General features: G+C 36.7%; 2 protein-coding genes across 2 annotated transcripts; one reads left to right on the forward strand and one right to left on the reverse strand.

Moving 5' to 3' along the window:
• Positions 1-210: 210 nt before the first annotated feature.
• LOC132104413 (RNA cytosine-C(5)-methyltransferase NSUN2-like) lies at positions 211-17,972 on the reverse strand. The gene is made up of 19 exons (XM_059509870.1): positions 17,748-17,972; positions 17,430-17,587; positions 16,482-16,586; positions 16,272-16,377; positions 16,104-16,175; positions 15,911-15,995; positions 15,623-15,815; positions 9,794-9,868; positions 9,105-9,235; positions 8,799-8,872; positions 8,214-8,344; positions 7,946-8,042; positions 7,584-7,762; positions 6,942-7,034; positions 6,348-6,483; positions 4,294-4,374; positions 3,452-3,590; positions 2,783-2,822; positions 211-761 (listed from the first exon to the last, which is right to left on the reverse strand). Exons 1-19 carry the CDS (start codon positions 17,829-17,831, stop codon positions 452-454), a joined length of 2,289 nt encoding a protein of 762 aa, XP_059365853.1. The 5' UTR covers positions 17,832-17,972; the 3' UTR covers positions 211-451.
• Positions 17,973-18,348: 376 nt separating this feature from the next.
• On the forward strand, positions 18,349-26,672 carry LOC132104753 (3-oxo-5-alpha-steroid 4-dehydrogenase 1-like). Its single transcript, XM_059510304.1, has 5 exons — positions 18,349-18,773; positions 19,816-19,982; positions 20,788-20,889; positions 25,308-25,458; positions 25,975-26,672. The coding sequence occupies exons 1-5, from the start codon at positions 18,463-18,465 to the stop codon at positions 26,039-26,041; spliced, it is 798 nt and encodes a 265-aa protein (XP_059366287.1). The 5' UTR covers positions 18,349-18,462; the 3' UTR covers positions 26,042-26,672.
• Positions 26,673-27,758: the final 1,086 nt, after the last annotated feature.

Here is a 27,758-nt window from a genome sequence, read left to right on the forward strand (position 1 = left end):
GCACAACGAAATGTCACCACTGGAAATAGCTCCAAACTATACTGAAATATGGACAAATGCTGTTTATTTCAAGTATTGTAACAATGAACAAACTGGCATAATGTACAATGTGTAAATCATGTATAAGGGAAAATGAAATGCATTGTAAGATTGAGCTAGTGTGCAGCCCCTTAGACATTAACACAAAATGAGTAACAGATGTTACTTCATTAATTTTGTCCCTTGAACACCACCAAACTATAAAAACATATCCAACAGCAAATGCTTTAATCACTATCAAAAAAAAAAAAAAGCTTTGATAAAATTAAAATAATTCATTTTGTTTCCTGATCAGTTCTTCAGAGGTTACCCAACCAGGTGCTCCTGAAGAAGTTAGCAGTCTGGAAAAAACACAGATGGCCTGGTGAAGCCTGTCATTTTTACTCCTGACTCATACTAATCGCTTAGATAACTAACTCGCAGACTCGTCACAAGTTCTGCCAACAGGTTCTGTGCCATTAGCACGGGACTCTGATATCTCCGTATCTTCACCTTCCTGTTCTAAGAGATCTGCCTCTTGGCTTAGTCCCTCGGCATCTTCTGTGCTCTCTTCCTGGATTTCTGATGAACCGTCGTCCCTTTTGCCCTGTTTGTCACGGAAGACTTCCACCCCCACCATTCGGAGGTAATGCAGACGCTCATTACGTGGGACGAAAGCCCTGATGGAAGTTTTTCCCCTCCAGCCGCACAAATCTATAGGGCACTGAGGAGCATCAAGATCCCTGGAGAGATGAGAAGAAAGAAAAATTTTAAGTTGAAGTTGATACAAGAGGGTAAAGAGCCAAAGAATGACTGACAGAGAGGACAATGAGAGGAGAATGCAAGAGAAGGGGAAGGGAAAAAGAGCAAATTATTGATCAGCTACAGTGCAGACAGCGACAGGAACCGAAGTGGAGTGTGATAGCGGCAGCAGTTGAGACATTTTAAGAGCGCCTGTGATCAGACGGATGGAAAAAGAGAGTGAAAGATGATCAGGGGTGCTGTTGCTGGAACGGGCCGTCATGTTTTCATGTGTGGAGCCAGCAGCACGCTGCCAGAGGAGCATGACACCACAGAGCCACGCGCCGCTAATCACAGTGACATCAGAGCTGCTCTTGGCCCGTGTCACTCACTGTGATGAAGCTGAGAAGAACAAGTGCGTGCACATCAGTGTTAGAGTTTGTGCTTTGTGGGGGTCATATTATTGAGAAAATAAACAGACATATTCATAGATTCCCATGATGCTAGGAGGCTACTTTAGACATGTAGTCTAGCACAAGAAGGAATGGAAATAATGCTGTGTGGCGAATATTCCTCAACCATACTGTTTGTTGTGAAAACTGAACATGGCTGATTGAGATTCAGTTTAAAATTCACATTTCTCAGTATTTGCATGTGAAATTTGGGATATATATATATATATAAAAAAAGAAACACTGAAATGCGCATAAACTCAAAATGTGCGTTAAAAATGTATTTAATCGTGGGCAAATGTATTTAATTGTCTGTCATCAAGTTTCCTCATTGCAATGTTTTTTTTTTACTGCGTGAGATTATGATGTGTGGTGTGAGTATAATGTCTTGTTGGACATAGCAACCGTAACTAAGTGGGCAGTTTTTTTGCAATTAACCTTAATGAGGACATTTGAGAATATTTTCATCTAACAATGCACAGAATGTTGTACATTTCTTCCGTTTAAATGCATCAATTTTATACAGTGTCTAGAATAGAAGCTCACATACCAAAATAAACATCTAAAATAATTATAAAAAAATTAAATACATGCATGAATAAGGTATGTGTGTATTAACTCTAAGCCCAGGTTAATTTCCCTGGTTTTAACCCACACACCTGAACTGCTCAGCTAGATATTAAACAGGCAGCAAGCTGCTATGAGTATTGGGTGTCTCGTGTGTGCATGTGCTGTCAATTGACTATGATTTGCTTGTGTGTGACAGAAAGAGAGATAAAAAAGGACACTGTTTCCAGCTGGATTGACTAGTTTTCTACACAAGTAAGGGCCATCAGTGTGAAACATGACTGTCTGGTGGGCCAAACAATGAGCTTTCTGCAGAGAGACAATGAAGAGCTATTTATCTGTGAAGAGGAAGCCGGTGCATCAGTTTGAGCCCTTTAATTATCAGACAAGGGGCATAATGGCTACAAAGAGTTCAATCTCCATTCATTTGTCTCGTGACTGGCTGATGAATGGCAGAACTGCCATCACGGAGTACAACACAACACAACACACCTCGCATTATCTGCCACTGGAGTCCCTGCAGCAATATATAGCCAGACATTTACCTGGACTGCACATTAAACTTCACCTTATGAAGATAGTGCTCCAAAAATATAGAAAACTGAAATCAAAGCTGCCTGCTAAAATCTAATTTTGGTTAAAATCCAACACAGCTCTACATTTAGCCTTCACATATAAAAAAAGATCCAGAATGAACTGTGATACTAAGTTGACTCACTCAATATCTGTGCACAATGCATTTAAAAATGCTAATTTTAGAATTTTTACATAATGTTGTGTTTTTAGCTTAGCAACATGCTAACACCAAACTCTATTGGAATCAACTATCAGTTCCATTTTGGTTTGGATGTTGTCTTAGAAGAAAGCTCCCTACGTAGGAAATAGACAACGAGGCAGTTCACTAGGCTTTGGAGCAGATGAAGGGACGAATGAGGCATAAACTGGAGACCAGAGCAGATCTCAAGACTCTTTTGTAATAATATGGACAGAACATCGGCACTTACTTCGGATCTGGGAGGTATCTTAAAACAATGCTGCCCATTCCTGTAGAAAGAGAGAACATGTTCATTTCAGAGCTGATATATTTGAAATATATCAGCAATGCCAAAAAATTAAAATAAATCACGCCTTTGTTAGCTGTAACGTGATGCTATGTCTAATATCTATAAACAAATACACACACATATACACATAGAAAGAAATAATCTAGAACTTTTCTTTATATAGAAATGTAAAATATTTTAGTGGATAAAATATACACAATTATACATATGTAAAATGTACAGTAAAAATGCAATAAATGTGCATGATGAGCAAAAAAAAAATAAAAAATTATGTATGAAGAAGAAATGTCCGAGAACCAGTGAGGTCTGTTCTAGAGTGTCACACACATTTGAGCTTCTGTGTTCAATGCATCTTACTAAATTTGCATGTAATCTTTTTTTTTTATTTTTTATTTTTATACATTTTATAAAAAGTATAAATTTTACATTTAGTGCATGTGAGTTTTTTAATGTATGTATTTGATCCATTTTAAATTATCTTTTTTATAAAGCGTTTATTCAATAAATGTTTTTTAAGTTTACATTCACGTTCTAATTTGTGTGTATGATAGCAGTGATCTCTTAAAGGTTCATGCAAGAGGCATCAGCAGGACTCTGAATGGCACTGACCAAGTTTCTTGGCCTGATTGTGAGCATCATCTCCGAGATTGCTGAGGAAGGGGTTCTCCTGCGTGAGGAGCACCTTCACGTCCTCCACGCTGATGTTGATGATTCGGGCTCTGATGTAGGGACACAGCGTGTAAACACCCTGGAGAAAGACAGCAGCATAGAGTCAAGGACTCCATCTTCTCTTTCACACACACAAACAAACAAGAACACACACACAGTCTTTCCTGCTCGGAGAGAAGCATGTAACCTCAGGATGATTAAGTCTAGTGCAAAACTGCATTCTCTTGTCCATTAATTCAGCCTTGGAAAGCATACATATTTTAATCAATTTCTTCATCTATGGGAAGAATAAATACCCATATACAAAACAGCTCTTCCTCCAGTTAAAAATCAATAGACTGTTGTGGAAAATGGTAATGGAAGTTCCCTCTAGAGCAGTCAGGAAGGCAAGCTGAGGTTATTAACGGCACATTGAGATTAACTTGTTTCCCTATAGACCACTAAACCTAGTTTCTGAGCGAAAAAAAACATTGAGACAACTGAGATATCAGAGTGTTGCTTTAATAATAGAGTGATTACTGCAGTACAACTTAATATCCAAAGCCTTTCTGGTTAAAATTGCATGTGAAAACAACCCATTATATCTTGCAGAAGTATCTCTGGGAATAGACTGCTGCTTTTCAACTTGAACAAAGATCTTTTAATGATTTTTAAATGACAAAAACACATCACTATAATTATTCTAGAAGTGAGTATCCAGAATAAATTTAGATCTGTGTACGCAGATACACAAGTGATTCAGACGACTACTACATAAAACATTATTATGATTAAACACCCACCTCCTGAGCCAGTCTGAAAGCACAACCAAACTGTTCTCCATCAGTATTTCTGGACCAGACCTTCACGCCTGTGTTTATGACCTGCAGAAACGTTAACAGCATTTTGCTACGTCATTATGATTATTTAAATTTGGTAGCACTTTACAATAAGGTCCCACAAGTTAATGTTAGGTAATGCATTAACTAACACTAACTACCAATGGACAACACATTTGTAACAGTACTTACTGATCTCGCTTGTCAAATATTATTTAATAAAAATACAATTTTTTTTTTTTCTTCATGTTATATCAGGTCCATTAAGTAAGAACAGATACAACTTTTGATTGTAATAACACATTAGTAAATGCTGAAATTAACATTAACAGATTAATAAAGGTTTAAGAAGTTTTTTTTTCATTGCTAGTTAACCAATGCATTTAACTAATGTTAACAAATGGAACCTTTTTTTTATTCTATTTTATTATTCTTTAAATATACATATATATACATATACATACATTCATATAAATACATATATACATATACATACAGTACAGACCAAAAGTTTGGAAACATTACTATTTTTAATGTTTTTGAAAAAAGTTTCTTCTGCTCATCAAGCCTGCATTTATTTGATCAAAAATAGAGAAAAAAATTAATATTGTGATATATTATTACAACTTAAAATAATAGTTTTCTATTTGAATATATTTAAAAAAATTATAATTTATTCCTGTTGCAAAGCTGAATTTTCAGCATCATTCCTCCAGCCTTCAGTGTCACATGTAACATCCAGTCTATCACATGATCATTTAGAAATCATTCTAATATTCTGATTTATTATGAGTGTTGGAAACAGTTCTGCTGTCTAATATATTTGATGAATAAAAGGTTAAAAAGAACTGCATTTATTCAAAATAAAAAAAAATTCTAATACTATATTTTCTAATAATATATTTTCTTAACTATCACTTTTTAGCAATTTAACACATCCTTGCTGAATAAAAGTATTGATTTTATTTTAAAAAAAGAAAGAAAATTACTGACCCCAAATTACTGACCGGTAGTGTATATTGTTATTACAAAATATTTATATTTTAAAAACATCTTTTTTGTACTTTTTATTCATCAAAGTATCCTAAAAAAGTATCACATGTTCTGAAAAAATATTAAGCAGCAGAACTGTTTCCAACTTTGATAATGAATCATCATATTAGAATGATTTCTAAAGGATCATGTGATAATGATCCTAAAAATTCAGCTTTGCATCACAGAAATAAATGATAATTTAAAGTATAATACATTTAAAAACAATTATTTTAAATTGAAATAATATTTCACAATATTACATTTTTTTCTGTATTTTTGATCAAATAAATGCAGGCTTGATGAGCAGAAGAAACTTCTTTCCAAAACAATAAAAATAGTAATGTTTCCAAACTTTTGGTCTGTACTGTATATATATATACATATATATATATATAATTATATATATGTTATATAATAATTATAATATATATCAAATTATATAACTAGAATTGTTCTTATTTTATTATATTAGAAATTACTAATAATATATTAGTGACTACTATTATTACTTAGTACTAATAAAAAAAAATTATAAAAATGTTGTAGTAAAAATAATAATAAATAGTTATTTTTAATAAAATGACGTAAATACAATCCTTTATAATAAACTTTATAGGCTTAATTTATAATCAAATAAAAATTTACAACATTTAATAAAAAAAAGTTATAATAGTTCTGCATCACTGCCCAAATAACATTTCAGCATGTTAACTGCTCAGAACACAAATAATAGAACAAAGGACGGGGTGTGTAAGTGTTTACAGTGCTTCTTTGTTGTAAGAAACTCCAGTGATGTCTGTTTACATCAGCAGCAGATGGTGGTTTCATACTTGATGAACGTGAAGGCACTAGAGCACAGATAGAGATGAGATCATAGCGAGGCTGCTGTCCCCATCTGTCTGTACGCCATCCTCAATCACTGCTAGCACTGATGAAGGCCCATCAGAGTGTGTGTGTGTGTGTGTGTGTGTACGCGCTCTTGCCTTCATTCTCTCGCTGTTGTTGAGCAGAACGTTGCGGAGCTCTTTGGACACCATGTACAGGTGCCTCTTCTTTCCTTCTTGGGTTCGAGTCAGTACGTTCAGTTTGGGGAAATCTGGAGACAGGTCGTAGAACGCTCTGCAGCAGACAAAGAAATATCACAGCCTAAAATAAATGATGGTTATACAGAAGGGAAAAAAAACGCACATATGCACACAGCGCTGAACACACTGCGACATATGGAGCAGAGGCGTTGTCTCCAACAAGTCAAAATGGCGAGTTGCCAGCACTGTGGCACTGTGCATCTGTTTGAGAAAATAAATAACATTCATCACAAACAAGAGGTGGAGACAGTGACAATGAAAATGATCATATCATCGATTCAACACATGGGATATATAGCGCAAGAACAGATAAATGCTCATATTTGTACTCGTAAAGGCTCCAGCCCACTCAGATGTGACAAACAGTGTTTCAGACAAATACTGTTTAAAAACACACACACACACACACACACACACACACACAGATATGAGAGTGTTCGTAAAAACTGTATTTGTATTGAGCAGCAAGGCTTTGAGAGAAGAGGCACTCACTGGATGGGAGGGAAGATGGGGTCATCCTCCGTCAGAAACACAAACGGATCCTCTTTGAAGCCAAAGAGTTTCATCTTCTTTGGAGGAGGGGGGCTGGAACAGACAGAGCACTTCATGTCAATGTGGAGCACAGGACCTGAAGAGAAACTGCAGTAACACACACGGTCCAGCAGAAGCACAAGTAACGCCTGGAAGCCAATATGTTCAGAATGGAAATCTGTCTCACTGAACTCACAGCATGCTGCACAGTTGTTGCACGTCTACTATTACGTAAAACAAAAGATCATGCAAAAATAAAGGGTTCAAATGGTCACCACATAATCATAATAATATAACGCCTTTTCAACCTTTGAAACAGATGGTGAGTTGCAACCCAATGCAATGTCATGTTTTCCTTACAAATAAATGTGTTGACCAAGCGTCCTCATCTGTATTGCATTAAACTATTGTATTTTACATAACCTTGCGAATTTAAAATCTGTGAAGAATTAACAGATCTAATGATTTTTAATTTGGATTATTAAACCCTTGTTATACAGGCTGTACTGTCATTATCCAAAAATATGTCCCAAAATCCACAACACAGAGAGAACAGAAGAGTGACTAATGCACGCACATATACACCTGACTGAAGATACTCACCCACAGACATCATCTTTCTTGACCTCTAAAAGGTCAGGAGGAACTGGGACAGACGGGTGTCCCTCTGCAGGACTCTCGCCCTCCACTGCTTCCACAGGGGCGTCAGCGGGAGACTCCCGAATCTGCAGCTCCTCCGCAGGAGCCACCTCACTGGAGGAGGTCACAACCTTAGGTCGAAGCTACAGACAAGAGAGGACAGAGACGGTGGTACATACGCCAGTTTACCAGTTCAAAGACAAACAGGGTAGATCCAAAAAAGAAAACGGGTTTGTTAGTTAAACCAACAAAAAGATACTCTCATACAACTTCAGTGCTCTGTTTGCATATGTTATATTACATTACAGGTCTGGGTTTCCTAATACTTTTGTGTAACGGCGGTTCCATGGCATGGGTGCCTTCTTCACCAACACAGCCACAAAAAACCCTCCAGTGTTCTGGTGATGGGGCAATATCCTCATACTGAAAACACAAGTCAGATATACCACAATGACTAGAAATCTGTGTGAATTGGGTTCAAACACTCAGTATTGCTCCACTTTAACTGTGGTTATATATTACCATCTGGTGGAGACTTTTGGTACAACCCTACAAGCACATACACAAAGATTTTCTGACTTTGAACTAACTCACCATCTCTCCAGCTTCATATTGGCCAGCTTCTCTGGGTCTGTTGGTGGAAACATGGTGGGTCTGATCTGAGTGTGTCGACTTGTCGGCACCCCTGACCAATCAGAGTACCACTGACCCTCTTTGGTCATTACCTTAAATTAAACGAGCAGAGAGCTAGATTAGAAACAGATTTTCTTTGGAATAAAAAAAGAAATAAATACTTGTATTTAGTAAGGATGCATTAAATTTGACCATAAAGATTCACTCACCATTGGCATGTGTGGCAAAAAGTTAATTTTGGATTCATTTTGTGGTTACATTTAAAGACCAAGTTATCAACCACATGTCATTTCTACTCCATATCATCATCTGAATTTGACCGTATGAAACCATAGTACAAGATCTGATTACTTTAAAAGTGAAGGGGCTGTACACAGGTGTAGGTGTGTTACTTTAAAAACCAAGATCGATCCAGTGAGGACTTCTGTTACCTAGAGTCTAATGCTTTTGCTGGAGAGAGTTAATGAAGGCAAACGACTGCAAACGACAAACCAGTGCAGACACGACATTCATAAGCAGAAAGAGTGGAGGCTAACGCTTCATTACCTTCCAAGATGTAATTCCAGGCATATATTTCAGTCCTGGGAGATCTGCAGAGGCATCAGCTAACTCTAAAGCACCTGAGAAAGAAACAACCACAGGAGAGGGAGATCAGAAAAGGCTGAAAATGAAGGAGAAATGAAAAGACAAAATAACACCGCTCAGAAAACTACACACATTTATTTTAGCATGAAAATATAGTGATAAAATCAATCTTATAAATAAAAAAGGTCCTAAAATAAATATTTTTCTCTTTTGATCTTTGAATGAGACGGGCAGAAGTGTTTATGGACTGGAGGACAGCAGACATACCTTCACTCTTCTCCAGCAGGGCAGCGATGACAGCTTCATCCTCGATGGGGTTCAGAGAGCAGGTGGAGTACACCATCCTGCCCCCTACTGCCAGCTGCTCCACTCCTCGCACTGCGATCCTGATCTGCAGACTGACAGACAATCAGAGGAATTGAAAAGACACTCACAAACACACGCAGAGAGAGAGCATAACAAACTGCTCTCTTCTAAAACCTGAGAATGGAGACACACACACACACACAGACACCGATGCTGACAGTGCAACCTAAAGAATACAGCTCCTCATTAGATGCAACATCTCATTTCAGTAACGAGGTGTAGGAAACACATCACTGCTAATTCAGTGCCGTGATCTTCACCAGTCAAGACTTGCAGGTTTACCCGAGAGCATGAAGACACTTCTTGTCACATGTCTTCAATACAGTTGAGTACACAACACTTATCTAACAATTTCTCAATTTAATTGATCTAACTGGATTTCTGGATGATCATGTGACACTGAAGACTGGAGTAATGACATATTCAAAGATATACTTAATATTACAGATTTTACTTCTGTTGCCTCTCTCACAATGGATCTAGAAGATCAAGGTTTGGCAAATCCAGGAACTCCATGCACTCAGAATGTTTGCATACACAACACACTCTAGAAATATCAATATTACAGTATTATTCTGCACCGGTCTTACCCGTGGAGCTGCAGGCTGTTGCTGGTTGTCCATTTTTTCCACACATCAATGTTTTTCCTCATTGTCCCATCTCCACTGTAGAGAAAAACGTCCTGTTTTTATTGTTTGCCATTTACTTGTTACACCACTTCAGATCATTTCATGTGGATGCTGAGTAGATCAATGTATTTGTCCTCTTTATTGTTTCAAGAAGTTAAAAATAACCCTAATTAACATGACAATAAAATTATATCACATTAAAACGGTTAAAGTTTTGCGCGTATATATGTATGCATATTTTGCCGCTTACATAACATGAACTTGGTATAGGATTAGGGTTTGGTTTAGGGTTAGTTACATGCAGTTATACATAATTTACTGTTATTGCCATGTTAAGCACATGTAACACAGTAAGAAACTATAAAATAAAAGGGTTATCAAGACTTATAATTAGTGATTCTTCATCGTACAAAGATTAAAGATGGTGGTTTCATCGCATTCATTTCCTTCAAGTAATTTTAAACTGGACTGTATTCACTTTTAGGAGAGTTTCCTGTGGTCTTATGAGATCATATGCTATTTTTTTTAAATCAATTACATCAGTGTTTGGTTAACAAGGCAGCAAATTTTGAATCAAATAAAAGTGCTATTCAGGAGTCAACTCTTGAGGTTAGGAAACTACAATCCTACGCCGGCAAAAAGCAAGCCATAATTACATCTTTAAAGTCAACTTCAAATCATTTCATCGACGGAGAGAAATGTTTAGACAGCAAACCAGGCTGACCACATTGTGTGTGTGTGTAAGAAGTTTGGCCGGCTGGTACAGAGCAGATGTGTTGTGCTTGGACCTGATTCTGCTGCAGGCCGAGTATAGTCTCCACCAGCTATAAACCCTGCTGTATGATGTTACATGCTGGGAAGAGGTTCACTGCTCAACCCAAAACACACAGCTCTGGCATGTGTGTGCGCCTCTATAATTGTGATCCTATATTCACTGTGGTCATGATCACAACTTCATATCCGTGCACATGAAAAGCAGGTTCCTGCTGTTCGACAACACACATAAACACACAGTGGCTCTTACCATGTCAAACAACAAAATAAATCCACAGTCTGAATGGTTTTTAATAATCCACAATAAAAGTACCTAGACTGATCTCTTTGCAGCTTATGTTGGCCTATAACAACTTAGAGACCGGCAGAAGATGACATTTTAAGCAACCAATAATCACACAAAAACCAGACTATAGGGCTGAAGCTTCTGGGAAGTTTGTGGAAAGATCAACAGAATTTTATGGGTTTTTTCCTGAAAGATTTGGCAGGTAGAACGACGCTACAGATGCTAAAACAAATCGGAAGCCAAACAAACCCATTTTATGCATACTACATTCAGTTCCCAGTGTTATTCTTAAAAGTTTGAGCCAGACTTATTTTTCTGTATGGCATCTACGGCTCAGATCATCACCTCCAACTTTGCAAAAAAAAAAAAAAAAATTAATAATAATAATAATAATATTATATATATATATATATATATATATATATATATATATATATATATATATATATATAATTATATTATGTTTTTTTTTGTATGATCAGTTTTCATTTAAGTTTTGGAAAATTTGATTTTTTTTATGCTTTTGTCATTTTTATTAGCTTTTCTTAACATTTTTATTTAGATTTAATTGTTTTTAATTTCAATTTTAGTAATTGTAGTGCTATAACTTACAGCTGCATGATCATTTGAATTTTAACCATTGCCTGCTGGATATTTATCTTGAAGTTATTTCACTTTAGTTTGCCATTTGCATGATCTTGCATGGGTAACAAGCCTCAACAAACTTTATTTGATCCGGTTGCCAGATGTCAAGAGCTAAAGTCCCCCAAACAGAGTTTTCCTCTTAAATGGACACATCTTCTACCCTGTGATTTACTTCATCTTCCCAACTAGGTGACCACACCAGCTCTCTATCCCTACATTACGGATAACATGCTGATGATCTTAAAACACTGGCGAAGTACACCATTCTATATTCTGCTCAAATAAAAGTGTAATACAGCCGTTAGGGCTGCACGATTCTGGATAAATTGAGAATCACAAGTTTTTTGGTCTCATATAGAGATCACGATTCTCCTACGATTCTGAACTAAATAAAATAATGTGACAAAATGTTATTGCTGCAGTCTATTTAAAAATGTCTAATTAATCTGAATTAATTATTAAACATTTTAATATACAGTACCAGTCCAAAAGTCTTTGAACGGTAAGATCAAAGAGCCTACATTTATTTTATCCAAAATACAGCAAAAGTAGTATGTTGTGATACATTTTTACAATTTAAAACAAAACTGCTTTCTATTGGAATATATTTTAAAATGTAATTTATTCCTGTGATCAAAGTTGTATTTTCAGCATCATTACTCCAGTCTTCAGTGTCACATGATCCTTCAGAAATCATTCTAATATGCTGATTTGCTGCTAAAGAAACATTTTTTTATTAGTATTATTACTATTATTATTATCACAAGTAGGGATGGGTATAGTTAAGGTTTTAACGGTATTACTACGCTTACCGATACTGCTTAACGGTCCGGTACTTCAACGGTATTCTTATCGGTACTTTGTGTTGTGTGTGTGGGGGTTTTTTTTAAGAACAAGTTGAGAACAGAATTAACATTTCTTTATTTTTTTTTTATGTTAAATTAATAAAACAATTATTGTAACAACGTTGATTCAACATGATTTTAGCATACATACCTGAAGTAGATAGGGGAACAAACAGAGACGAGCTAGCTAGGCAGTCGAAAACTTTGGATTTCTCTGTCTGCACATAATGCACTTTTGAAATATGCTTTGACAGATTGCTTGTGTTTCCGCCCTTACATGCAAACATTTTGTTGCACTTATGACAACGAGCGTTTTCTGCATCAACTCTAGTGAAGTATAACCACACTTTGGAACGTTTTGCTGTCTCCGCCATCGTCACTCTTTGTATTAAGCGTGAGTTTTCGTCGTACTGTGTGCGTGTGCCGCTCTCGTTCTTGTTGTGTGTGTGTGACTGACAGACAGCCTCCGTGGCGCGCATGAGAGATCTTGCAGATCTCACAGACAAACGTCTTAATATGATCGCACATAAGAAATGTTTGGTGAGATAAAATTTGCACGATAACATTATTAAGCAAAAATACATAGTACATTAATTTTTCCCCTCCAGTACCGAAAGCAGAACCAATAGCGTCAGATCTTACTGATACTTCGGTCTTTCATAATTTAGCCCCGGGGCCAGTTTAATACCGGGGTTCGGTACCCATCCCTAATCACAAGTATATAAATTAATACTTTTATTTTGCAACGATTCTTTAAATTAATCAAGTGTGACAAATACATTTATAACAAAATATTTATATTTCACATAAATTTTGTTCTTCTAAATTTTCTATCAAAGAAACCTGAAAAAATCAAACTCATCTGTTTTCAACATAATAATAAATGTTTTTTTGAACAGCAAATCAGAATATTAAAATAATTTCTGAAGATCATGTGACACTGAAGACTGGAGGAATGATGCTGAAAATACAGCTTTGATCCCAGGAATAAATGACAGTTTAAAAATACATTCAAGTAGAAAGCTGTTATTTTAAATTGTAAAAAATATTTCACAATTTTCCTGTTTTTACTGTACTTTGGATAAAATAATTGCAGGTTTGGTGAGCAGAAGAGACTTTAAAAACATTACACATCTTACGTTTCAAAAACTTTTGACTGGTAGTGTATATATAATACATTTAAAACCCCAGTTTTTATATTAGAATGATGAAAAAGTCGTTTAAATCACTGATTCAACGACTCGCTCATAAACCTACAACACTTGCTTCATTACTGGATGAATCAGCGTTTTTGAACGATTCTCTAGAATGAAAAATTCATTCATTGACAAATACATTTTTAAGTTTCTTGTCGCCACCTAGTGGTGAAAATGCAATCGAGACGAACGTTATTTAAAGCGCAGTACTTTCAAAAGGGGATTTGCTCTATTTTGATCGCTGCCATATCGACATCAGTGTTTATATCTGAACCATAAACTTTATCCCAGTATTTCTGTGATAATATAAATGACTGTAAGACAGAAATAATACTGTGTAATTGAAAAGACAGTTTGTGAATATGTTTCTTGACCAAACATGCTAACTGCTCTCTCTGTGTCAGCGGCAGCGTGCAGGGGCGCTGCACAAGATCCCGGGCCCTATGCATATGCAATCCTAATGGGCCCCTCCCCCTTGAAAATATATATTCCATGACTTTTCAAGGGCCCTCTCTTCCTTTGGGGCCCTGGTAATCAATACTGGTTTTGCCCCTGGCAGTGTGAACACAGATTTGAATGATCCGGTAAGACTTTGTCAAAGGTTTAATAGACTCTGGGAATCTTTGTCATTTAGAAATGAGATTGAGATGGTGTCTGAATCGAGATCACAATCTTTTACCGATTAATCGTGCAGCTCTAACAGCCAGTCTGTTTTCTTTCAGTCTGTTGTTTGCTGCGACTAAATCTGCTAGCAAATCATGCAAGCTGACGTTCTCTTCATTTATGCTTGTAAAAGCGCAATAATTCTGATCAAATTAATCATATGATTAACAAACAGTGCTACCATTATCATTAGGGTTGGGTATCGAGAATCGAGTATCGAGTGGAACCGGGACTAGCTTTGCGATTTTCCTGGTATCGTTCAAAAGTTTTAATTTCGATTCCTAGTTTCGATTCCTAAAGCTTAAAAGAAAGAGAAAAAAAAGTTTTGATTCACAGTCCGCCCGGCGCCGACCAGAAGAAGAAACCGCTGAACACCAACGAAGAAGCGTCCACCGGAAGTTTTGGTATAACGAGCGATCGAACATGGACAGCGTGCGTCGGCGGTCCAAAGTGGAGAGAGAGCTGCAGATATACAAGGAAGTTCCACTGGTCCTTATGTCTGAGGACCCTGCTGCATGGTGGTGGAACCAACAAAAGACTTATCCTTTGCTGTCAAATCTTGCTTTCTCTTATTTATGTGTTCAAGCGTCATCTACTCCGAGCGAACGCGTTTTCTCCACAGCAGGAGATACAATTTGTCCAGAACCCTCACGTATCCTGCCCTAGAAAGCAGATATGATAATTTTCTTGAACAAGAACGGTTTCTGATTTTATACTGTACCTGCTGCTAATCTGGACTGAGTTTTAAAAGTTGTCTCTAATAGTTTATTTTCTTTTCTGCACCAGGTTAGCCCATCAGTGGTAGCAAGGTAATTTTAAGTACCTGCAGTATCATACACTGTCATGTGTAAATGTTTCTGAAGTTTTCAAAAATAAAGCTCTCTTGAAGAAAGTGTACCCCTGTGAAAATATATTCATAATTAATATTTATATAATATTCAAGTTCATAGATTTGATATTTATATTGTAGTTGAAAACAGCCCTGTGAGAAATTCATAGTAAAGTTAATAAAAAGTAAAAAGTTCATAGAATTCAAATTGATGGAGAAGGTCAGACTATTTTCTTCAGAAAGACAGTTGGTTAGCTAAGCTCATTTAAAATATCTTAAACTTTTTTGACCCTGCCTCTTGAAAGAATCGGAATCGAGAATCGTTGGGAACCGGAATCGAAACAAGGAATCGGAATCAGACTCGGAATCGTTCAAATTTAAACGATACCAACCCTAATTATCATGCAGCACAAATTACTTATTTATATTTCAGTTACTTGCCAAAGGCAACATTTCTAATCTTAACACTTTGATTGAAAAACTAGACCTTGCTTATGGAGGTCAATAAAAACAAATGAAGTAACGTCTCTGGGTCCGAGCAGAGACCCTCACCTGCAGGGTACATCACACAGGATCCGGTCATACAACAGGACGTCCTTCTTCCCGTCCCGATCGAACTGCAGACGTGGGATGCTAGAGGCATCATGGTTGACCACCATAATACATGGACTGTTCAATCTCTTGGCCTGGTGGACCAGCAGGTAACAGCGCTTGTTATCCACATCATTGGCAATTACAAAACCCTCTGAAGACACGGAGGACAACTATGAGTTATGATCATCTTAAATCTGTAGTGGATTCATGATGTAAAGCCCATACTGCTAATGAGTGACTGTTTACCAGGGAAAGCTATGTCCATGTCAGAGTGAAGCATCTCGATGATTTGAGCAGTCTTTGATCCTGGAGCTGCACACATGTCCAGAATCTAGTCAGACGAGCCAGAAAGATGGAGAGGAGACCTCACAATTAGAAAGATTCTCCCAGTGGAAAAAAGCATTCAGCTGCTATTAATGGAAACTCGGAGTAGATGTACCTTATGTTGAGGCTCAATTTTCAGTAGAAGAGGAGGAATCATACTGACTGCTTCCTGCCTGCTAATATTCCCCTAAATGAGGAAACAGGATTGAAACAAAGGTCAATCAAAAACAATATTTGCATTCATTAAAAAAAAAAAAAAGAAGTTCCACTGATTCTTATTTACCGATTCAGTTTCGCTGACCAAGAACTGGTGGAATTTCTCCAGGAGTGGAGATTTGCGCAGGATCTTTCTGCTCAGGTTAGTGTGCCATGCCAGTTCATCAGGATACCTGTACCAGCAAAGAGCACGCCTGAAGTACAATGCTATCCAAGGACATTTAAAATTCATTTACCAGTAAAACACATGAGCAGGTAAGTTTTTTATCTATCTTACCAGCTCAAGGGCTGAGGAGCCTCAATCTTCTGCCCATCCACCTCAAGATCTTGAACCTCTTTGAAGTATTTCTCTTTAAGAGTATGAAGGATTTCTTTGGCGTGACTGATCACAGTGGTTGACAAAGGGACAAATCAAAAATGCAAAACTGTAGGGGTGTAACAATATATCACATCAAAACATACTGCAACACAAAAATGCAACTAGTATCGTGGGTAATTGTGTATATTTTATAGTTCCAGGTTCAGTTTAAGTCATTTTGATGTGCTTTTGTCCTTTATCTAGTTATTTATATTATGCTTTAATCTATCTTTATTTGAGTTTTAGTAATTTTAGTATTCAACTTAAATTAATTTTATTTCAGTTTCTCGCCGAAACAAAATTTTTAGTCTTTGTATTACTTTTTTTTTCTCCCCCCCATCTAATATTTTGATACCAAAACTAGTACATTTTAACGGAGGTCAATAAAAACAACTGAAGTTGTGTCTTTGGATCCAAGCATATATATATGAACAGTACTTTTGTCATAAGTCTTAGAAGTAAACAAAGCGAAGACAGAGTTTAAAAACATGAAGCATCACTAGAGTATTGTGAAGTGTGCCATGAGTGTATCGTCACATCTGAAAGTCCTCAACTCTGGACCTCGAGATCCACTTTTCTGCAGAGATTAGCTTCAACCTGGACTGAACACATCTACCTGCAGCTCTCTGGTAATCATGAAGACCTTGATGAGCTTGTTCGGGTGTGTTTGATTAGGATTGGAGCTGAACTCTGCAGGAATGTGGATCTTGAGGTCCAGAGTTGAGGACCCCTGCTCTAAACTATCCATGAAAGTGGTCAAGAAATATGACTTCATTTATGACCTGACAGCAGCGTGGCTGATGATCAGTAGTAAATATCTTATTTGCCCTTCAATGAACACATGAGCAGCAGGAAATACCAGGTCACCTCTTGTATCCAGTGATGCGTATTGTAGCAGGCAGGGGCTCTCTCATGGCCCCCATGAACTGCTCAAACTCTCCCTCGGGGACGATCTTCAGCTCTGTGTAGTAATGCTCGAAGAGTTTGTTCTCCTTGATGATCTCAGTGTATCCAGCTCCCCAGCCCTGCCAAAAGAGCCCACGTGACTATTGCCACCTACCTACATGACATTTGCATTACATCGAAACCTGTGTTGTCACAGACAATCATATAACTGTATTCACTGTGCAACATCAATTATATTCAAAAATGAATGAATGATGCTAGAGCAGTTAGCGAACTCACAGCGTCATCTCTGCTTCTTTTCCCCTCTGCTCTTCCATCTCTGTTCTGCTGAGGTCTCTGTCTGTTTCTGTTTTTCCTGCCCATGTTGGACACGCATATAACTCTGGATATAAACCTGCGATGCGTTTTGACTGAAAGAGCTGCACTTCTGGGCTCCTGCTGAACTCGCGTGTTCGTGACGCGATCCAAACAAGCGCACCTTCGACTGAAAGACCCCTTCCTTGGTATCCGCGTTATTGCCTGACTTGCTTTTCATTTTGTTGCCTTTAAACCTTTGACCTTCAATCGTAATAAATGTAACGTTAGTGACAGAAGATGAATAAAAAACAAAACACAACTATAAAAAATAACGCAAATAAAAAAGGCGAAATTATATCAAATATGAGGTTGTTGTTGTTCCGTATATTTAATTCTGCATTTCACTACATTTTTGTCAAATGTAAAAATTTGGCAAGAAATAGTAAAAGATAAATAATAACATGTTCACTTTTAGTTACTCATGAGTTACTATCGTTCATCTATTGGCTAGAATTTAATAGATTGCATACATTAAGGCGTCTTTTGGCACAAGCTACGCCCAGCACCGTTATTGATTGGCCAGACTCATGTTGTGATGGGCGGGGTTTGCCTACATAGAGTCAGTTTGTTTTGTGAACGAGTTACAAAATAATACTCGAACCTTTCTTCTACTGAAGTAGTATTTCGATTAGCAATTATGGACGCTCTTCTGAAGACTTTATTTTCCTCGGAGGAGCAAGAGCTGTATGTTTTGGATTGCTTGCCGTACTTGATGATGGTTATGGCATTCATAACCCAGGTGACTTTACTCTTTGAGCACGTCCCCTATGGCAGATATGCATCCAGCAGGTATGGGTTTCCTGTGAATGTCAGAGTAGCCTGGTTCGTTCAGGAGCTGCCGGCTTTTCTGCTTCCTGTGAGTTTGTTGCTGTGGAGTCCATGTGCAAAGATAATGCACCTGCCCAACCAATTACTTCTGCTCATGTTCGTATGCCATTATGTGCAAAGGTGGGATTTTTCCTTGTTATATAACTCATAACTAATAATAATACAAAAATATGTATATACATATGGACATGTGTGAGTAAATAACTTAATTTCCCTTGCAAGTGGTTATTTTATACACTATATATACACTGCCATTAAAAAGTTTGGGATCAGTAAGTTTTGTGATGTTTTTAAAGAAGTCGTCTCTTCTGCTCAATATGGCTGCATTTATTTTTTTCAGAAATACGGGGGGGGGGCAGTAATATTGGGAAATATTATTGCAATTTATAATAATGGTTTTCTATTTTAATATGCTTTCAAATGTAATTTATTCCTGTGATGCAAAGCTGAATTTTCGTCAGCATCATTACTCCAGTCTTTAGTGTCACGTGATCCTTCAGAAATCATTATAATATGTTGATTTATTAACAATGTTGGCAACACTTTTGGTACTTTTTGCTATTTTTATTACAATTTTTTTAAACTTGTGATACTTTTTTTCAGGATTATTTGATGAATAAAAAAGTTAAAAATAACAGTATTTATTCCTAATATAAATATTTTGTAACAATATGCACTACCATTACATTTATTTTATTTATGTATTCATTGTGATAATAAAGACTTAAATTGTAAGAAAGGATTTCTATTTTAAATAAATGCTATCTTTTTAACTTTATTCATCAAATAATCCTGAAACAAATATCACACTTCCAAATAATTTTAAGCAGCACAACTTTCTCCAACATTGATAATAAATCAGCATATTAGAATGATTTCTGAAGGATCGTGTGACACTGAAGACTGGAGAAATGATGCTGAAAATTCAGCTTTACATCACAGAAATAAATAAAATTTTAAAGGATATTAAAATAGAAAACCATTATTTTAAATGATAATAATATTTCACAATATTACTGCTTTTCCTGCATTTTTGGTCCAATAAATGCAGCCTTGATGATCAGAAGAGACATTTTAAAAACACATTAAACATCTTACTGAACCCAACTTTTGAACAGCAGTGTGTATTTTTAACATGGACTGAAGCATGTATTTCTCACAGGTCCCTCATCTACCCATTTTTAATTCAAGGAGGGAAACCCACACCATTCATCTCGTTTGTCCTAGCCTTTGTCTTCTGCATCTATAATGGGTACCTGCAGGCAAGATACCTGAGTCACTATGCAGATTACCCACCCGGTTGGGTTACACATCCCTGTTTCATCACAGGTAGGTGCTAGTGAGTAGATATTCAGTGTATAATGTATTTTCCATCATTTTTGCTTGTTCCCTTTCATATCAGATAGACGTTTCTATAATTGGTTAAGAGCTGATGCTGGAATTCATCCATCACCGAACACAATGCATTCACTTTGCTGGTCAAAGAAGAGACATAAATAGTTACTTGTGAGGGTTCTTGTTACTCACATTCCAGATCATTTCTCTAGACCTTAAAGTCGGTCACCTGACTGATTACTGTAACGTTGACCACTGCAGGGTAGAGATATCGGTCATCCCTCTGTCATGGTGGACCGAACAATAGACATTCCCAGTATTCATTTGTATTCCCTGCAGGCGTTTATAATAATCATTTTGTTACAGTATAGTTCAAATATATTATCTTGACACAAACGTATTAGCATTTAGATCTTTTTATATTCATATATTTTATTTTTTATATATACATTTTTCAAATAAATTAATATTCATCAAGTATGCATTAAATTTATCAAAAATGACAGTTAAAACATTTACCTTTTTAAAAATTATTTAAATTTCTTTGTTTAAATCCTGAAAAATGCAACAGATCAGTATATTAGAATGATTTCTGAAGGATCATGTGACACTGAAGACTGTATGATTGATGCTGAAAATTCAGCTTTGCATCACAAGAATAAATTACATTTTAAAATATATTCAAATAGAAAACAGTTCATTTAAATTGTAATAAATTGTAGTAATATTTTACAATATTACTGTTTTTTGCCTGGGTGAGCATAAGATCTCTTTCTTATTCTGAATGATGGTTTTTCAGGGTCTTGTATGTGGTTCCTGGGATGGATCATTAATATGCACTCCGATCATATTCTCAGGAACCTCCGTAAGCCTGGAGAGACCGACTATAAGATACCTAGAGGTGAGACAGCGATTATCAGGCTGACAGCATCGGTTATTTACATTTACATTTAATCATTTAGCAGATGCTTTTATCCAAAGCGAATTAGAAAATGAGAACAATAGAAGCAATCAGACCAACAAGACAATAACAGTATACAAGTGCCATGACAAGTCTCAGTTAGTTTAGCATAGAACACATAGCCAGTTTTTTTTTTCAAGAATATGAAAGAAAAGAAAAGGTAAGTGCTAGTATTTGTTGGTTAAGTGCTGGCGAAAAAGTTGAGTCTTTAGATGTTTTTTGAAAATGAGTTAAGACTGAGATTGGGAGGTCATTCCACCAGCTGGGCACAGTCCAGGAAAAGGTCTGTGAGAGTGATTTTGAACTTCTTTGGGATGGCACAACAAGGCGCCATTCACTTGCAGAACACAATCTTCTGGAGGGCACATAAGATTGAACTAGTGAGTTTAGGTATATTGGTGCCATGCCAGTGGTCGTCTTTTAGGCATGTATCAGTACCTTGAATTTGATGCGAGTGGCTACTAGTAGCCAGTGTAACCTGATGAGGAGAGAAGTAACGTGAGCTTTTTTGGCTTATTGAAGACAACCCATGCTGCTGCATTCTCGATCATTTGCAGAGGCTTGACAGTACAGTCGTGGCCAAAAGTTTTGAGAATCACATAAATATTGGAAATTGGAAAAGTTGCTGCTTAAGTTTTTATAATAGCAATTTGCATATACTCCAAAATATTATGAAGAGTGATCAGATGAATTGCATAGTCCTTTTTTGCCATGAAAATTAACTTAATCCCAAAAAAACCTTTCCACTGCATTTCATTGCTGTCATTAAAGGACCTGCTGAGATCATTTCAGTAATCGTCTTGTTAACTCAGGTGAGAATGTTGACGAGCCCAAGGCTGGAGATCATTATGTCAGGCTGATTGGGTTAGAATGGCAGACTTGACATGTTAAAAGGAGGGTGATGCTTGAAATCATTGTTCTTCCATTGTTAACCATGGTGACCTGCAAAGAAACGTGTGCAGCCATCATTGCGTTGCATAAAAATGGCTTCACAGGCAAGGATATTGTGGGTACTAAGATTGCACCTAAATCAACAATTTATAGGATCATCAAGAACTCCAAGGAAAGAGGTTCAAATTTTTGTAAAGAAGGCTTCAGGACGTCCAAGAAAGTCCAGCAAGCGCCAGGATCGTCTCCTAAAGAGGATTCAGCTGCGGAATCGGAGTGCCACCAGTGCAGAGCTTGCTCAGGAATGGCAGCAGGCAGGTGTGAGCGCATCTGTACGCACAGTGAGGCCAAGACTTTTGGTAGATGGCCTGGTGTCAAGAAGGGCAGCAAAGAAGCCACTTCTCTCCAAAAAAAAAATCAGGGACGGATTTCTGCAGAAAGTATAGTGAATGGACTGCTGAGGACTGGGGCAAAGTCATATTCTCAGATGAAGCCCCTTTCGGATTGTTTGGGGCATCTGGAAAAAGGCTTGTCCGGAGAAGAAAAGGTGAGCGCTACCATCAGTCCTGTGTCATGCCAACAGTAAAGCACCATGACACCATTAATGTGTGGGGTTGCTTCTCATCCAAGAGAGTGGGCTCACTCACAATTCTGCCCAAAAACACAGCCATGAATAAAGAATGGTACCAAAACACCCTCCAACAGCAACTTCTTCCAACAATCCAACAACAGTTTGGTGAAGAACAATGCATTTTCCAGCACGATGGAGCACCGTGCCATAAGGCAAAAGTGATAACTAAGTGGCTCGGGGACCAGAATGGTGAAATTTTGGGTCCATGGCCTGGAAACTCCCCAGATCTTAATCCCATTGAGAACTTGTGGTCAATCCTCAAGAAGCGGGTGGACAAACAAAAACCCACTAATTCTGACAAACTCCAAGAAGTGGTTATGAAAGAGTGGGTTACTATCAGTCAGGATTTGGCCCAGAAGTTGATTGAGAGCATACCCAGTTGAATTGCAGAGGTCCTGAAAAAGAAGGGCCAACACTGCAAATACTGACTCTTTGCATAAATGTCATGTAATTGTCGATAAAAGCCTTTGAAACGTATGAAGTGCTTGTAATTATATTTCAGTACATCACAGAAACAACTGAAACAAAGATCTAAAAGTAGTTTAGCAGCAAAAATTTTTGAAAACTAATATTTATGTAATTCTCAAAACTTTTGGCCACGACTGTACATGCAGGAAGGCCCGCCAAGAGAGCATTACAATAGTCCAGTCTGAAGAGTACAAGGGTTGGACAAGAAGTTGGGTGGCTTGCTCTGACAGGAAGGGTCTAATCTTACTAATGTTGTATAAGGCAAATCTGCAGGACCGTGTCGTAGCAATATGATCTGTGAAGCTTAACTGATGATCCGTCACAACTCCTAGGTTTCTGACTGTCCTGAAAGGAGTTATGGTTGACAAACCCAGCTGTATAGAGTAGTTGTGATGAAACGATGGGTTAGCTGGAACCACAAGCAATTCTGTCTTAGTAAGGTTGAGCTGAAGGTGATGGTCATTCATCCAGCTAGAAATGTCACTCAGACAGGCTGCAATGCAATCAGCTACCGTCGGGTCATTTGGTTGGAATGAAAAGTAGAGTTGAGTGTCATCAGCGTAGCAGTGATAAGCAAAGCCATTTTTCTGAATGACAGATCCTAATGACTTCATGTAGATGGAGAAGAGAAGTGGTCCAAGTACTGAGCCTTGAGGAACCCCAGTAGCAAGTTGATGTGACTTAGAAACCTCACCCCTCCAATACACCCTGAAGAATCTATCTGAGAGGTAGGACTTAACCCACAGGAGTGCGGTTCCAGAGATGCCCATCTTTCTGAGGGTGGACAGCAGAATCTGGTGATTAAAGGTGTCAAAAACAGCAGACAGATCCAGCAAGATAAGTACTGAGGATTTTGAAGCTGCTCTTGCCAGTCGGTTATGAATTGGAAATGTGTTTGAGTGGGTAGTGTGGCCTAAAATCTTATATTGAAATGGACTAACATGTCACTTCGAGTGACAGCATCATGCAGTTTTACATTTTAGAAACAGGCTTTTGAATTTATCACAATATATGAATATTCATAAATTCGTAAAATTTGGTACCAATATACATATGTGTTCAAGAGTATTCAGAACAGAACACAAATCATTTGAATCAAAGCACATGCAGCTCAGTGCTGTCAGCTCAGATGGGTGGTCAGTGCTAAGACGTTGAGTGTTAATGAAATGCAAACAAATCTGTTCTCCTTTGAATCTGGCTTTGCCTCTGAAAGAAAATAAAAATAGATGCCCTTTCTGTCCGTGCCTCATTGCCTCAGCAGCTTGTCAGGACCAGCCTGCTCCAGAGATGCTAATAGTTTGTGACATCCACTTCTGTCTCTTTTCCAATATACACAGGATGCAAATGCTGTCATCTCTTACTTCACATACTTTCTTCTCTCTTTCCATTTGTTTTTTTTTTTTTTTTTTAAGGAAAGATGTTTCAATTCTTTCTGACATCACAGCTTCATGTGGTATTATCAAAAAAAAAACACTAGATGTAAAATACAGATAATGTCACAGAAAATAAATGAGTCTGTAGATTACATTGTTTAGCCAAAATGAATGGTATGTCAAAGTTGTTTAAAGGGATAGTTGAAAAATGAAAATGTGATGTTTATCTGCTTACCCCCAGGGCATCCAAGATGTAGGTGAATTTGTTTTTTCAGGAGCACGAGTGGATGGGAATCACAGCTATAACATATAATAAAACAAAAACAAAACTTGGGGCTCCCTATCTCTCAAATGGACCATTGACACTACTCATTGAGATAGTAGATAGAGTGTAAATGGTCCATTTGAGAGATAGGTGGCAGTAATGCACTTATAAGGCTGCGATCCGCCATAAAGCAAGAAGAAGAGCCTGCTGCTTAAGACGCTCAGGACACTTCTAACAGTCCAGACATTGCGTGAATCAGAGGTAAAATATTATATAAATACTGTTTCTTGCACAGACCGATCGTTTTGTGTCTTTACACATCAATTTATCGTCACGAGTCGCAGGGTTTAATTTGGTTTTGTTTGTGTATGTTTTTTTTGTTTTATTGTATGTTTTAGCCATGATTCCCATTCACTTACATTATAAGACTGATAGACTGCAACGGTTTGAGCTAAAAATCTGTTTTTGTTCTCCTGATGAAACAAAGTCACCTTCATCTTAGATGCCCTGGTTGTAAGCAGATAAACATCAAATTTTAAATTTTGGGTAACTATCCCTTTAAGATCCAAAGGCTTGTTCAGTTCTGACACATTTAAACCAGGCAACGTGCTAATCAGATGGTTTCACACTTAATAAGACTCATGGGATGCAATTTCTTTGCTTTGAAACAAACTTCAAATTATTTCTTATTGCTTTGTTCAAATTTCTCTTCATAATTACTTTCTGTTCGTAGGGGGCATGTTTGAGTATGTATCAGGAGCAAACTTCTTTGGGGAGATCGTGGAATGGGCTGGATTCGCTCTGGCTGGTCATTCGATCCATAGTGCAGCTTTTGCTTTCTTCACTTTAATTGTGCTGTCCAGCAGAGGAATGGACCACCACAAGTAAGATATTACCGTATGAAACGATGCATTCTGAGTCATAATTAATTCAAGAATCATATGAAATAATTATTCTAATATAAACAAAAGAAAAATAATATGAAGCCTGTTTTAGCACAAATTACATTGTGACATTTGCATTTTCCCCACAAATTCTCACTGCTGTAATAATTCTGGGTTTTTAACCATTTTGTTGTTGATGTTGTTGTTTTTTAACTTTTGAATAAAAATGAAATAGACATATATTTAAAAATGACAAAAACGCATTAATGAAACATTAACTGAAATTAAACTAAAAACAAAATATAACTAATGCTAAATATTAATACATAGTATAATATTATCTCAGTGATACTAAAATAACTACTGTATATAGTTAACCACTTAAATCATTTTTATTTAATTAAATCAAATTCAACTTTTCAATTATTTCTTTTATATATGACTTGGCATGTTCTAGACTGATAAAAATTTTTTATTGAATGATGACATCAGTATCTATGTAATTTCATTTTACAGGTGGTATCTCACAAAATTTGAAGACTATCCGAAATCAAGGAAAGCTTTAATACCATTTGTGCTCTGATCATGTGGTAAGCCCAGCCACCACACTCCCATAGAAACAATATTCTGTCAGTTTGGACTCAAAATGGAAGAAAAAAAATCAAGATACTCATGGATAATAAAAAACTCTGCTGTACGTGAATAAATGAGAAATAAAATATGTTTAAATATTACGAAAGGAGATTTCAATTTAAAATTCATATTATGTTTACTGATTTATGCATCAATCTTTTAACCCCCGAAGGTTTACTGTTTATAAGGTTTAAGAAATTAAATTGAATGAATTTCAACAGGGGCACATTGTGCAAATTATGCTGTCATAACATAGTATGGATTTATTATTGGATGTCATAATTTGTCGTTACTATAAAGCATCCAGTCGATTCCTTCTTCACAAATGCACAACTAAATGCACCTTCTGCCAAACACTTTTTCCCCCCTGACGTTTACCAAGATCTTTCAGGGGCAGTGGGGTCAGTACATGAAGCTGTCAAAATGAGCTGAAGTATTAAGATCAATAACCAGAAGTATCCCAAGAGCGAGTGCTGCTCTCAAAGAAAAAGAACTGCATACCTTGCCTTAAAAGGACAGCTATAGCTATTTATGTCAAATTTGTTTTGTTTTGCTTTTATACTTCATTGTAAGACACATAATGTATGTAGAGATCATGCACATTGTGGTGGTATTATCATAATGCTGTCTTTTCTACATTCAGAGTACAACAACACTGTTGCAATTTCAACTCAATCCAAAAAGCTACAGCTTTTTTTGTATATAAGTTATGTTTGTAACGTCATCATATACCATTGCTGACATGTTTTGACATGCAGCAGGTGGGCTCTCATAATACCTTCAGGCGTAATGTACAAAGTATGGCTAGAGTAATGTGTTGTATGTCAGCAGTGAAAGTGGTTGAGTTCATTTACTCTGGAATGTGGAAGGACATATACGTATCATATTAGTTCAGTGTGTGTGTGTGTGGGTGTGTGTGTTTAATCAAATGCCTTAGATTGCTTTACACACCTATACACTGTAGACCGAAAGTTTGGAATATATATATATATAAAATGTTTTGAAAGAAGTCTCTTATGTTCACCAAGTCTGCATTTTTTGATCAAAAATACAGTAAAACTTTAAAATATTATGAAATATTATTATAATTTAAAATAAATGTTTTCTATTTTAATATATTTTAAAATCAAATTTATTCCTGTGATGCAAAGCTGAATTTTCAGCATCAATACTCCAGTCTTCAGTGTCACACGATCCTTCAGAAATCATTCTAATATGCTTAAAAAACACTTATTATTATTATCAATGTGCTGCTTAATATTTTTATGGAAACTGTTATGCATACCATTCAAAGGTTTAGGGCAATTATAATAAAAAAATGAAGTTAATACTTTTATTAAGCACAGATGCATTATTTTAATCAAAAGTAACAGTAAAGACATTTACTATATGATGTAATCAATATCAAATAAATCCTATTTAATTAACTTTCTACTCATACTAAAATGAATCATGGTTTCCAGAAAAATATTAAGCAGCACAACTGTTTCCAAGATTGATGATAATTAGAAATGTTTCTTGATCAGCATATCAGCATATCAGAAGGATCTGAAGGATCTGAAGACTGGAGGAGTGATGCTGAAAATGAAGCTTTGTCATCAATTGTAATAATATTTCGGTTTTTATAGTATTTTTATCAAGTAAATGCAGACTTTGTGAGCATATTA

This window comes from Carassius carassius, chromosome 25 (assembly GCF_963082965.1).
Source record: "Carassius carassius chromosome 25, fCarCar2.1, whole genome shotgun sequence".
In the NCBI taxonomy this organism is placed as follows: domain Eukaryota; kingdom Metazoa; phylum Chordata; class Actinopteri; order Cypriniformes; family Cyprinidae; genus Carassius; species Carassius carassius.